Source organism: Chinchilla lanigera, unplaced genomic scaffold (assembly GCF_000276665.1).
Source record: "Chinchilla lanigera isolate Chin_1 unplaced genomic scaffold, ChiLan1.0 scaffold00050, whole genome shotgun sequence".
Classification (NCBI taxonomy): Eukaryota; Metazoa; Chordata; class Mammalia; order Rodentia; family Chinchillidae; genus Chinchilla; species Chinchilla lanigera.
This window is the reverse complement of record NW_004955451.1, coordinates 16,432,017-16,444,932: the sequence shown is the minus strand read 5'-3', so window position 1 is coordinate 16,444,932 and position 12,916 is coordinate 16,432,017. Positions and strand designations below refer to the sequence as shown.

The window sequence follows — 12,916 nt, the reverse complement described above, 5'->3', positions numbered from 1 at the left end:
GGGGCGGGGCGGGGGCGGGGCGATTGCGGCCAATCCGCTGCGGGCCTCTGGGCACGTGACCCTGAAGCCCGGCCTTGACCAGAGCCTCCGCTTCCGGGCCGGCCGCGCCCCGCGGGGTGTCGGGGCCGCGCGAACGTCCCTTCGGGGCGCGGTGGGTCACGCGACTTTGCTGCGCACGGCTGCTTTCCATCCCCTACCGCCGCAGAGGTGCGGATGCTTTTTTTCCTGACTCCCCAGCCCACCCAATAAATACATATTGGAACTTTTTGGATTTTTGGTCGTACTGGAGGTTAAACCCAGGGCTTTTGCCCTGAGCTACATCCCACAACCCTTTTTTACTTGATATTTTGAGACAGGGTCTAAATCATTAAATTGGCCAGGCTGGACTCTAACTTGCAGTGCTTCTGTCTCAGCCTCCCAGAGTGCCAGATAACAGCTGTAGGCGCTAGCAGATTTTGTGTCAGGCGCTGCCGTGGCTGCTGGGCTGCTCGTGAAAGGACAGCAGCACCCGGAGAAGTGCAAAGGCCCCAGCCCAGGGCAGCATCTGAACGGCAGGGAGACGGGAAGCGAGGCGGGGGGGGGGGGTGCTGCGCAGAGGGAACCGCTCGCGGGATCTGAGGACCTGAGAGGCTCTGGGTATTGGGAAAGTCACGTGGCGGAGGAGGCGTGGCCTCGGGTCCCAGCCCGCAAGGAAGTAGGGACGCGAGCACAGACGTGCAGTTAGTGGTGCTGTGTCCTCAGCACCATCTGTGTAACCCACGGCAGTGCTTCGGGACACAGCCTGCCCCCAGCCAGAGGCACTGGCTGCTGTTGCCGGTGACCCCGTCCCAGGTACGCGTGAGGGCTGGGACAGTCGGCTGTTTCCCTTGGATCTCGATGACCACTGGGCTTCTGAGTTCAGAGTCTCGTGGAGAAGCACAGGTGCCAGCGCCATGCCCTTGCACAGGCCCACGTCTGTGTCTGTGACCCACGCCCCAGGCTGACACTCACCAGCGAGGTGACCCCGAGTTTGGGCATCATGAGGAACGCTGCCGCGCGTTTCTGCACGCATGTCTTTTTTTGGGGGGTAGGCCCCAAGAACTGGGCACGGGGTCCTTTGTTCCATGTGTAACATTTCCAGGAAGTGCACCAGCTTTCATGCAGGAAATGGGGGTTCAACCCGCTCACCAGCACTTGGTGTGGCCGTTTCATACCTTAGCGTATATTTGGGTTTGTGTGTGTGCATGTTTCTTATATTTTGAGACAGTCTTACCATGTAGCCTGGGCTGGACTTGAACTCTTGATCCTCCTGCCTCTGCCTCCCTGTGTGGGGAGTACAGGCTCCCTCACCCCACTTGGCTCTTTGCTGTGGTTTTGATTTACATTTTCTTGGGGCTGTGGATTTAGCTCAGTGGCAAAGCGCCTGCCTGGCAAGCGCAAGGTCGTGAGTTCGGTTCCCCGTACCGGAGATAAAAACAAAACAAACAAACAAAAAAAAATTTACTTTTTCTTTTTGTTTTTGAGACAGGATCTCCTTATGTAGTTGAAGCTGGCTTTGAACTCATGATGTAGCTGTAACTGGCCTTGAACTAGTGACCCTCTTGCCTCAGCCTCCCCGCTGGTGGGATGACAGGATGGGCTCAATTTGTGTATCTGTAATGACTAATGATGAGCATCTCCATGGTGTCATGAGTTAGAGACGTGCCTACCCTCTGCCGGGATAAAAAGGCATCATGACTCCAGGGCTGCCTGTTTCCGTGGACATTGCCACCTGCCCCAGGCCTGCCTCCAGTCTCTTGGCTCTGACCTCAGAGGCTCCACATTCAGTTCTGCTCAAGTCCAGCGAATCCACTTTCCGCTCTCTCCAGACGCCCCTCGGCTGGCCCTGCGCGCGGGGCGGGGCAGGGCCTGGCTCGGCTCCTCTGATGCACCGCGGGCTGCGCGCCGGCCCTGTCGGCAGAGTCCCCCCCCACCGCCCGCTCTCTCGGGTGAAAACCACCCACCCCGTGTGTGCAGCTGTCCCCAGGGTCCTCAGTCTGCAGAGGCCTCCCCGTCGGGGGCAGCGAGGGCAGCAGCTAAGGGAGCCCGTCTCTGGGCAGGCGGGCCGCGTCCAGAGCCTGCAGCTCAGCCCGAGCAGCCCGGCCCCGAAGCCCACCTCCTCCAGCTCCCGCAGCAGAGATCTCACGGCCGCGCGGGCCAAGGCCAAGGCGCCGGGCCGGGAACGGCTGGGAGGGAGGGAGGTGCCGCCCGCCCCAGGCATGTGCAGAGCGGAGGGCCAAGGACGGCACGTGGAGATAAGGCGAGCGTCCCAGCCTGGCGGCCAGCCGGGCGGGGGCAGGGCACGGACGCAGGGCCCCTGGAGCTGACACGCTTTATTGAGCACAGGTCTGTGAACACAGGGCGGCGGGCAGGCACCCACTGCAGGCGCAGCACAGGTCTCCACGGGCGCCGCACGCGCGGCCACACCAGCAGGGCCCCACCGCGGCTGGGCCGGGGGCGGGAGGAGGGGCTGCACCAGGGCGGCACCCCCACCGAGCCCTCGGCCGGGCTGCCGCGCCGGCACTCGATCCCAGGACCTGGCCCTCGGGCCCGCAGCCTGGACGGGGCGAGGGGCTCCTGCACGGAGCGGGGCGCTCTCGCCAGCCGCAGACCACCGGTGACCCCACCGTCCCCGCCCAGGTCACCGGGCCTGCGCCCCGCGTCCCTCGGAAGTGGGGAGGGGGCCCTGGGCCGAACGGCCGCACGCAGGCGGAGGGGCCGAGGGCTCGGCCCTGCGCGCAGGGCAGGACGGCACGGCGGCGGGGGCACTCGCAGGGCGGCGCCGGGTCTGGGGCTGTGGGGCTGATAAATAGGCAGCGCCCCCTTGCGGGCAGAGCCTGTCTGCGCCCCTCCAACCGCGCAGCAGGGGCGGGGCCGGGGAGGGCTCAGGCCCGGGCGAGCGGGCGGTGCAGAGGGGCCGGGCGCCCCTCGGACGGGCACAGACAGCAAACACGACACGACGTCACGGGGCGGGGCGGGGCAGGCGCCCGACGGCCTCCAGGGCTCACTCGTCCAGCTTCCCCTCCCGAATGTGCTCGAAAGAGAAGGGCAGGAACTTGAAGCCGGTCCCGCTGTAGAATTTGTTCTGGAACTCGACCCTGCGAAGCGGGGAGAGGGAGCTGTCAGCCGGCAGCAGCTTTTGTTTTCCTTTTGAAACAGTACTGGGAAGGCGGGTGCGGTGGCACAGGACCACTCCCGAGGCTGAGGCAGGAGGCTCACCACAAGTTCAAGGTCAGCCTGGGCTATATAATGAGACCCTGTCCCTAAGTAAATACATTTAAAAAATAGTCCTGGGAACTGATCCCAGGGCATTCCCACTGACGTACATGCCCAGCCTACTTTACTTTGAAAGTTCAGACGAGCTCTGGCTAAATCACTAAGTTGCCCAGGCTGGGCTCGAACTTGCAGGCCCCAGTTACAGGCAGGAGGGGAGGCAGGGAGGAGTGAGCGGGGAGCACACGCCTGGAAGCCTTCGGCGCAGAGGGGAAATTCCCAGGAAAATGGGAAGTCGGCAGGGGGAGTCCTCCCAGCTCAAGGCAAAAATATGTTCCAACCACAAAAACATCTGGAGAGAATTCTCTGGAGACCACGGGGAAAGCAGGGCGGGCTCGCTACGGCAGCGCACGCACTGCACCCGCAGGAAGAGGCTGACCAAGGCGCCCCTGCCCTGCCCCTGCCCTGGAGGGCTGCCCGCGGCCTGCATGCGGCCAAATATGGGCAGAAAAATGTGTGCTCAGGGAGAGGCCGGGAGAGGGCCCGCCGTTTCCACTGGCAGGGGGCCGGGGCGCCGCAGCCTGCGCAGAGCTGCAAGGGTGCGGGCTGGGGCACGCGGGGTGAAGGCAGAGGTGGCTCCAGACTGGGGGGGCCTGGGCTCACCCCGAACACCCCTAGGAGTCCTTCCTAACGGCCCCTGAGGCCGCCGCTGCGTGGGGAGCAGGCTACGCCCGTGGCTCTGCCGGCTGGGAGGCCGGAGCTGGGAGCAGGCTTGCACTTCGCGTTGCTCTGCACCCCACGAGTGCGCCCAGGACGCCATGCGCAGGCCAAGCTCGGGTCCCAGGGCAAAGGTCGGCCGAGGTGGGTCTGCTGACCCCGGCTCCTGACCTCGGGCTGGCGTCCCAGCCACGCTGATTTTTGCGGGGAGCGAAGGGGCAGAGGCTTTGCTCTCGGGTGGCTGGGTCACCCCTCCTCTCGGTGCCCTCCACTTCCTCCTGCACCCAGGCCTCGCGGAGGAGGGGTGCGTGCGACCTGGGACCCAGCCTGGCGCCACCTCTCCTGCCTGCCACGTGAGCTGGAGACGAGGGTGCAGCACCAGGGATGCCCGGGCCCTCGCAGTGCCAGCCAGGTGTTCCGTAGCTCAGGAGCACCCCGCCAGCACCTTGGGTCTGTCCAGGGGCAGCCGACCTGCTCACCCTCTGCAAACACGTCACCTCCCTGCGCTCCCGCATCCCCTCCTGTAGCAGCGGGGAGTGAGCCAGCGTGCCAAGCTGCGCCCCAACCCCTCTGACGGGACGTGGAGGCAGAGCCTCACGAAGCTGCCAGGCTGGTACTTGTGATCCTCCCATCTCAGCCGGCCTAGCGGAGCGCTGGCACTGCAGATCGGGGGCCACCACGCCCGCCACCTGGCTTCTCCTGACTTTTCAGGAATCTCAGAATGGGATTTTTCTGTTATCAAACAGGTGTTTTCTTCTTGTTCTGGACAGAGACCCTGGAGTCGGAACTCAACTCTCAGCTGAGTCAGGAAACCCCAGGACAGGAGAGGGGTGCAGGGACCCTGTGTCACCAGCAGGGGGCGCAGGACGCCACCGCAGCGCTCAGTGCCAGCCAGGCGGGTCCGAGCGTTGTCCTCCACCCCAGGCCTCCCACCAGAGGGATGCGCGGGTCAAGGTGGCCGTGTGAGCTGTGGCTCCTTGCCCACTGCCCAGGGCCCAGTGGCATCATGAGCCTTGTGGGGCCGGAGAAAAGGGCTGCCCTGGTGACAGAGGCGACCTTCCCGCGTCACAGCCGCTGTGGGGCCGCTCCCACCCGGCCTGGGGCTGGAGCCGGGCCCGCGGCAGGAAAGGGTGAGTCACAGGGCAGGCCCGGAGGAAGCAGCCGGGCGGCCGATAAGCGGGGAGGACCCTGCTCAGCCTGGCCGGGTAAACACGCAGCCCTGCGCCCACCGCAAGCCTGGCTTCCCCGCCTGCACAGCCAGGTGGCGTCCCGGGAGCGTGCTCCGGTGACAGGGCCACAGGCAAGAGCAGCAGCAAGGCTTCAGGTCAGAGTGGGCCTCCGGTGGGGGCTGCCCGGGTCTCGACTGCACCTCGATTCCTGGAGCAGCTCAGTGAGCGCCCTTTTCCCTGCAAAACACTGCGGGTTGTGAGGGATCCTCTGGAACTGTGTCTAGAGTTCCAGACTCGGGGGCTGGAGACCCCAGAAAAGAGGGCAACTCCAGTGTAAAGTGGTGTGCTTATGACGTCAGCACATAGGGAGACTGAGGCGGAAAGAGTGCGAGTTCGAGTCCTGCCGCGTAACAAGGTGAGACCCTGACTCAAACAAAAAAATAGAAAGGGCTGGGGCGCAGCTGTGGAGGAGCCGGGCTTCAGTCCCAGGACAAAAGGGGAAGGAGGGCGGACAGAGGGGCCAGTCACAGCACAGGGCGGGGATGCTACTCAGACCGCACGGGGAAGGCCCTCTGCTCACCAGCCATGGCGGCCATGCTGGTGCAAACCTGTAACCCCAGCACTCAGGAGGCTGAGGCAGGAGGACAGCTGTGTCCGAGGCCAGCCTGGGCTACAGAGCACAGAGGGGCGCTAATGGCTGGAGCTCTCCCGGGAGCCTGCGACGGGATGAGCAGGCCTTTCTGTGGGCTCCATGTGCCGCGCGGTGAGCTGTGGAGCCACTGGCCCCGCTTTGGGGGCAGACCCCGACCCCAGCCCTGCTCACCAGTGCAGCCGCAGGGCGTGCAGGAAGGCGGACAGCCCCTCCATGATGAGCAGGATGGCCACGGTCAGCGTGGCGAAGGTGGCGAAGATGAAGAAGAGCGCCAGGCCGCCCGCCAGGCTCTTCACGCTCAGGCCAATGTGGATGACCATGGTCCACAGCACCTCGGACAGCTCTGGGGCGGGAGACAGCGCCGGTCAGCCCGGGAGGCACAGCCCAGCCTTGCCGGCTCCAGCCGGCCGGCGAGGTCCCCAGCTCCTGGGTCAGGAGGCCCAGCCAGGAGTCCTTGGGTCACTCACGTGCGTGGGCCAGGCTGAGCGCCCAGAGCCGCAGGTAGGAGGCGGTGTTGGAGATGCAGCCCAGGCAGTACTCAATGGTGTGGATGGCCTGGTGGACCATGGTGTCCCCAAAGTCAAACTGTCGTGGAGGAAGCCAGAGAGAGGCCATCAGGCCAGGAGGGCACCGTGCAGGAGCCCGGGCTGGCCGGCCAGGGCCGGGCACTGGGCAGCGGCTCAGCTGGCGACAGCAGCGAACCCCCAGGACCCCTGCCCAGCTCAGTCCCGGCCCAGGCCCTACTTCCTGCTACATCACGTTTTTTGTTTTTTGTTTTTTGGTTTTTTTTTTTAGCATTAGGGGTTGAACCCAGGGCTCTTGCATTGAGCTGCATCCCCAGCCCTGTTTTAGTTTTGTTTTGAGACAGGGTCTTGCTAAGTCAGTAAGTTGCCCAGGCTGGGCTTGAACTTGTCATGTTCCTGCCTCAGCCTCCCAGAGTGCTAGAATGACAGATGTGCACCACCCAGGGTCAGCTCCTACCCTATCGTAATGCACTTTTCCTCAGCACTTTCCTCCCTCTGCCGAGTGAGGGCCTGCCGTCTCCCACCCTCTGGAGGGGCTGGTGCCCAGCAGCTAGTCCCGAGGGATGGGAAGGGGCCCCAGGCTGCCTGCTCACTGAGGAGCTTCCAGGGCCTCTGCTGTTCACAGCCTTCAGGTTGTGGTGACCTTCCCTTCTGTGACTTTTCAAGGATCCCCAGGGAAATGGAGCAGCGAACCCGACCTCCACACAGGCAATAGTCCTGGGGCTCTGCCTCCCCACCCCCGTCTTCCCACGCCCACACTGTGCTTGCTCTGGAAGGTGGGGCTGGATGAGCTCTCGGGCGCACATCTGGGTCTGCCTGGCATGGTGAGCGGGGGAGTGTGTCTGAGTCCAGAAGGTTCCAGAGCCCATCACATCAGGAGGGCTGCGCCGAGCTCCTGCATGCTGGGCTGGTCCTCCAGGCGCCACTCCTGGGCTCAGCAGCTAACCCCTGCCCAAGTCAGGGTCTGGTTTTCACCTCCATTTCTGCCTGGATTGCAGGGCTGGCTTGGTGGAGCTGCAGGCTGTGGCCACAGAGCGGGCTCGCTGTCCCTTACCCCGATTACACCTGACGCGTTTCCGGCTTCTCACAGAGCAGCTCCAAAGCCTCCTCACCCCGGAGCTGCGGTGCCCGAGTCCCCAGCCCAGGGTTGCCGGGCGTGGGGAGGAGAGGGGTGGCCTCCTCCCAGCCCGCCTCTCCCCGCCCTCCCTCTGCTCCCTGCTATGCAGCCCAGCCCAGGCTTTCTCAGCGGAGGAGGTGACCAGGGCTGTCCCCAGGAGCCACCACACCCCAGCCTTCTCTTGCTCAGTCCCCAGCCTGACCTGCCCCGCCCTCACTCTCCCAGGGCTGGCTCTTCTTACTTCCCGGAAGCTCAGTCTCAGAGCCACTTTGGGGCATGACTGTCCTTCTGTGGCGGCTCACTGCAGCTCCTCCTCCTGCCACCGCCGTGCCACCACGGCTCCCCCTGCCTCTTCGACCCTCCTCCAGCTCCCCGGCTCCTGACTGCCTGCCCAGCCCTGCTCCGCTCACCCAGTGGAGCCTGCACCCTCCTGAGCTCCTGCTCGGGGGCCTGACATCCTGGAGCTCACAAGGTCCCACAGCACCCGGGTGTGCACCCATCTCGCTGTCGCCCAGGCGAGCTCCCCGCCACCCTGCCACTCTCTAAAGCAGGGCTGTCTCCTTGTCAGCTCTGTAGCCCTGACCCAGGGGCAGAGTACGCGCACACTTGGGCGTGGCCAGTCTGGTGACCCCCTGGCTCTGGCTGCCAGGTGGCTGTCCTCAGGGGCCTGGCCAGCCCACAGCTGGACTGAACACCTTGGGAAGAGGAAAAACAACATCTGCCAGGGAGGGACAGGTGCCACGGCTGGCCTGTGGGGAGCCCTGGACAGGGCCCATCTTTGTTAAGAAGCCTGCTCCACTGGAGATGACTGGGAGGCTGGCACAGCTCCCCGGGCCTGACAAGGTGAGCACTACGGCGCCGTGAGCCCAGGGCACGGACAGAGCCGGGAGGCTCTCTTCTGCACCTCCCACCCCGGGACAGGGCTGCAGGGACGACCCTGGGCAGGATGGTCAGCTGCACCTCTGGTGGTGGCCAGGGGCACAGGACGCCCTGGCGCCAGGGAGGCCCTCTCCAGCCTCAGCGGGACCCAGTGGACGGCAGAGACACCGTGCCGCTGCGCCCAGGCCTGGGACAGCGGGGGGCAGGTGTGTGGGGCAGCAGTGCTGGAGGAAGGTGCGAACAGTGCCGTGGGGCCTTTCAGACCCGGTTCGAAGCACGGGGCACTAAGCAGAGCCCTGCTGAGCGCAGAGGCCACGCCCCGGACGAGGCCCTGTCCAGCCAGCTCTCCTTCCTCCCAGAGTGCCTGGCAGGCAAGCCACGTCCTGCACACTGCCCGCCTCGTGCTGACTGGGCCTGTGGCAGACCTGCCAGAGCGTCAGGCGGAAGAGGCCGGCAGGGCGTGGGCGCGGCCCCGCGCTGCCCAGGAGGGGAGGTGGAGGCCAAGCCCCAGGCGTGAGGGCACAGGCAGACAGGACGTGCGTCCTTCCGAGCCCCTCAGAGGGTTAGATCAGCAAACCCACGACACAGAGACAGAGGTGACGACAGAGCAGGGGTGGAGATGAGCGGTGGACACAGGCTCACAGATGGGAGATGGCAGGGGCCCGAGCGCGGGGCGTGCGCAGCCCCCGGGTGCGGTGGGGCCGGCAGAGTGCTCACAGGATGAGGGGAGAGAAGCCCAGAGAACAGACAGGCTTTCGTCTTACCGCTGTGTCCTCGGCAGGCTTGAAAACACAAACGCACACTTAGTGGGGGCCGCGCACACGCGGGGTCACAGGTTAAGACACATCCCAGCCTGCAGCCGCTGTGGAGGCCGGCGCTCGGCCGCCAGCAGTCAGCAGCAAGAGGCAGCACTGAGACTCGTACTTCGGGGAGGCACCCAAGGCTTGCGATAGAAACCACTCCACACAGCGGAGTGGCCAGGGGGCTGCCCGGTCCCCACTGTCGGCCCTACTGCCCGGAAACCGGGCACTCTGCTTCGCGAGCAGGGTGAGCACAGCAGACGCTACAGTGCAGCAGGGCAGCGGGTGGACCGCGGCAGCCTGAGAGGAGCGTCCTAAGGAAGAGGCCACATGGCCGCGCTCCTTCCCACGCTCCCGCGCTCCTTCCCACGCTCCCTGTAGGAAAGAGGCATGTAACAAAAAAAGCTCAAGGAAAGTATCTGCAAGGAGAATAGGGCTGTGGTGAGCAGCGGGGCCAGGTTTTTGTTTCTTGGTTGGAGATTCCCAGGGCCCCTGCACGCAGGCTAGGGGAGCTGCCAGCCCGGGGCAGAGCGCGAGGGAGGAAGACGCTTCCCAGGGCCTGTGTTTCTGGGAACCATAGGGGCCATGTGCACTGCCTGGCGTCGTTAGCAAGAGAGCCGCGTGGAGGACCACGGGAGCGCTGGCCTCAAGGGGCAGGAGAGCTGCTATGCGCTCAGCCGAACAAGTGGGGGGCAGGGCCCCGGCAAAAGCATGGCTGGGAGGCAGCTGCTTGTTAGTATTTTTAGTTTGCAAGAAGCAGGGCGTGAGCCTCCGAGAAAACCAAGCCGGGGCGACCGAGCAGAGGGTGGAGCCACGCCGCTGGACCTTACCTCTTCTGCGTCCTCCGAGTGGGTGGAGAGCTGGTCATGCTGAATAATCTCAGCATCCTCCTCTGTTGGTCCGTTGCCCACCCTGATCCCACCAAAGTTGAGAGTTCCCTACACGGACGAACAGAAAGAGCAGAATTTGCCTGGGCTTTGGGTGCCGCGGGTTCTGCGAGTGGGAAGGGTGTGGTTAGTGCACACAAACCTCGGGGGCACGGGACCCCCACGGCAGCGGACCCGCGCCAACCACTGTGTAAACACGAGCCCACAGCCGGACAGGGACTCGTTCACCACTCCACCCACGGCACCCGGAGCGCTGGCCTCACCAGGCAGGGCGAAGGAGGCCGGAGGCGGGGCTGACGGGCACCCGCAGGACCGTGGCGTGGCCAGGACTAACGAGCAGGCTTCCTCTGGGGTGCTATGTGCACCCGCCAACACAATTCCGGTGGGAGCCCAAGAGTTCTCCGAAAGGCCAGGTCTCTGCCTGGGAACAAGGGTTCCCTAGGCTGAGGAAAATGGGTAGTAAGTCAAAGGAGCCCCTTTTGTCCGAACTCTTGGGGTGCCGCCTCCCCACTCACTCTGGCCAGGCACTCAAACCTCTGTCTTAGCAGGGACAATTTGTGGCAGAGCCCCACGGGCAGGTTTTGTTTTGTGGGGGTTTTACTGGCACTTAGGATTGAATCCAAGGCCTTTATTAAGTCTTGAAATTGCCCACACGCAGCTTGAACTTGTGATTCTCCTGCCTCAGCCTCCCAGAGTGCTGGGATTATAGGCCTGCACCACCATGCCCAGCTCCATATGCAAACTTTTTTTTTTTTTTGTCTTTTTCAGACAGGGTCTCACTATGCAATTCAGGCTGGCCTTGAGCTCACTTTGTAGCCCAGGCTAGACAAACTCTGAATGATTCTCCTGCCTCAGCTTCTAAGTGCTGTGATTAAAGTCGTGCATGACCATGTCCAGCTAATATGCAAAATTTTAAAGTTCACTTCATTTGGAAAAAATCTGGGTTTACTGGGTCAAAAGGAATCTCTGGCAGGAGTGAGTGAGTCGGACAGATGCCAGCATGTGGCCACTGCGACCAAGGCAGAGGAGCCCCAGGATTCCTTCACCAGCTCCCTGAGGCTCCCTGCGGCTTTTCTCCAGCGTCACCTTTTGGGGATCCCCTGCGACCAAGCTCAGCGTTTTCCGACCGCCTGCACTGGCAGCGGTGCCCCCAGCACCCTAGCAGCTGCCTTCTAACAGGCTCTCCAGTCCTGCGCCCAGCAGCAGTCACCTCAGGATCCCTAGTTCAAGATGCTGCCGGTGCAGGTTGATGCTGTGAAGGCCCCACCCACGCCAAACGCCTGCACCCTCCGACCCGCAACCCCCGCTGGGACGCCTGTGCCTGCTAAACTTAGACGCTCGGGCCGGACCTTCCTGGCTGCAGTCTGTAATCACCGCGCACTGAGCAGCCAACAGGGAGCCTCCCACGGGATGGGAGGCTACAGAGAACCGAGTGACGTCAGGAGGAAACGACGACTGAGACACCTGCTAAACCCTGGGGCAGGAGAGTGCTGCACCCGCCTCCACACCACAGAGGCATGCACACACGCACACGCATGCACACACTTGTACCCACAGGTGACACGTGCTGGAAGCAGAGCCCCTGCCTGCACCGACGCCCACCGAGGAGGCCAGGGGGGCCTGTCGGCAGTGCCGTGCCCCTCGCCGGCCGAGGGCGCCTCCTGCTTCTCTATTTTTATGACCTCAGTGGAAGACAGTCTGGGTTATGGGACAAAACCCCTTTCTGTTTTGTTTTAGTTTCCTGAGAAATATGAGGTATGATAAAAAACATGGTGAATAAATGAAAACGCTATTCCAGTGGAACACACACTGTCCTGAGTCCCGCTGAGACCTCCCCTCGCGTCACACACATCTGCCGCGCCTGCCGCTGTCTGAGCAGGTACGGAAGTCGTTTCTGCGTCTGCAGTGCTGCTGGCTCGTGGCTGCCTCACTGTCTGGACTCAGTCAAAATGCTGCGCCCTCACGGTCGTTCTGGCTTTGGGGAGCACGGTGGGCGAGGGCCCCGCGTGTCCTTCCGAGCCCGCCTTTCCGTGGGCTGGCGTTCGCAGCAGCAGCAGTGTTTGCTGTATTTTTATCACACCTCGTGCAGGTGCTAAGGAGAGAGGACTCCAGAGCTGCCTCAGAGAGAGGCGAGAGGGGCCGGGATGGTGCTCAGTGGCACAGCGCCTGCCTGCCAAGTTTGAGGTTCTGAGTTTGATTTCCAGTACCAAAAAAAAAAAAAAAAAAAATCACATGCAATAAAGAGGCAAGAACGCCGGGGTGAGTATGCAGGGGAGGGGGAGGGTTTTGAGAGGGACACATGACGGAACGTCTTCTACTGTGATCATTTTTTGTTTGGAAGACAGGACCTCACTTTGTGGTCAGGCTGGCTTTGAACTCACTATGTAGCCCAGACTGGGCTAGAACTCACAGCGATGCTCCTGCCTCAGCCTCCCAAGCGCTGGGATGATAGGCATGCACCACCAAGCCCAACTACTGTGACAATTCTTTTTAAACAGTCACCACACATTTTAATCCCCACCTGTCAGTTCAAAGCTGATTCTAACGCATAGTCAGATTTGGGAACCATTGTAACCTGGGCCCCTCCAGGTGGGCACGAGACCACCACCCTCACAGGAGGACTAAAGGCCGCCGTGGGCCCAGGAGGGGCACCCGGCATGTCCTGGGCCGGGTCGGAGGAGAGGAAGGAGGGTGCAGGACGCAGTGTCCCAGAGCAGAGGCCACCTGTGCAGCTCCCCAGGCAGCAGCTCCCATGAGAGACGCGGAGGAGTGCCCCCTCAGAACCCAAGCCCTCAGAGGCACAGGAAGGGGAGAGGGACCATCAGCCGGAAAGGAGAAGGCAGAGCCCGTCACTCGACAGCTGAGGGGACGGAGCACAGCACAAGGACAGCTGAGCGTTCCTGGCCAAGGGTACAGGCCCTCCCTCCCGGCAGCACCGCT

The 12,916-nt window shown here is 63.2% G+C and overlaps 3 protein-coding genes across 5 annotated transcripts in view; 2 read left to right on the top strand and 1 right to left on the bottom strand.

The window, feature by feature from the left end:
• Nucleotides 1-2,336: 2,336 nt before the first annotated feature.
• The window catches only part of Atp6v0a1 (ATPase, H+ transporting, lysosomal V0 subunit a1), a gene marked incomplete at its 5' end in the record, with an annotated part of 46,310 nt that continues 35,730 nt past the window's right edge, over nucleotides 2,337-12,916 (bottom strand). The window contains 5 exon segments of the mRNA XM_005394459.2: nucleotides 2,337-3,116; nucleotides 5,941-6,112; nucleotides 6,237-6,354; nucleotides 9,054-9,071; nucleotides 9,920-10,027. Of these exon segments, the coding sequence (XP_005394516.1) occupies nucleotides 3,023-3,116; nucleotides 5,941-6,112; nucleotides 6,237-6,354; nucleotides 9,054-9,071; nucleotides 9,920-10,027 (510 nt within the window). The 3' untranslated portion in view covers nucleotides 2,337-3,022.
• On the top strand, nucleotides 3,123-8,994 carry LOC106149643. 3 transcript variants are annotated; one of them, XR_001235951.1, is made up of 4 exons: nucleotides 3,123-3,249; nucleotides 4,237-5,272; nucleotides 5,402-5,532; nucleotides 8,060-8,994. XR_001235951.1 is itself a non-coding variant. In XM_013519143.1 (2 exons), exons 1-2 carry the CDS (start codon nucleotides 4,670-4,672, stop codon nucleotides 8,099-8,101), a joined length of 645 nt encoding a protein of 214 aa, XP_013374597.1. In that variant the 5' UTR covers nucleotides 3,256-4,669; the 3' UTR covers nucleotides 8,102-8,994. The 3 variants fall into 3 exon arrangements, 1 of the variants encoding a protein (XP_013374597.1); XR_001235950.1 differs by lacking the exon at nucleotides 3,123-3,249 and having other exon boundaries at nucleotides 3,256-5,272; XM_013519143.1 differs by lacking the exons at nucleotides 3,123-3,249; nucleotides 5,402-5,532 and having other exon boundaries at nucleotides 3,256-5,272.
• Nucleotides 6,659-8,062, top strand: LOC102018052. Its single transcript, XM_013519142.1, has 2 exons — nucleotides 6,659-7,001; nucleotides 7,292-8,062. Exons 1-2 carry the CDS (start codon nucleotides 6,760-6,762, stop codon nucleotides 7,791-7,793), a joined length of 744 nt encoding a protein of 247 aa, XP_013374596.1. The 5' UTR covers nucleotides 6,659-6,759; the 3' UTR covers nucleotides 7,794-8,062.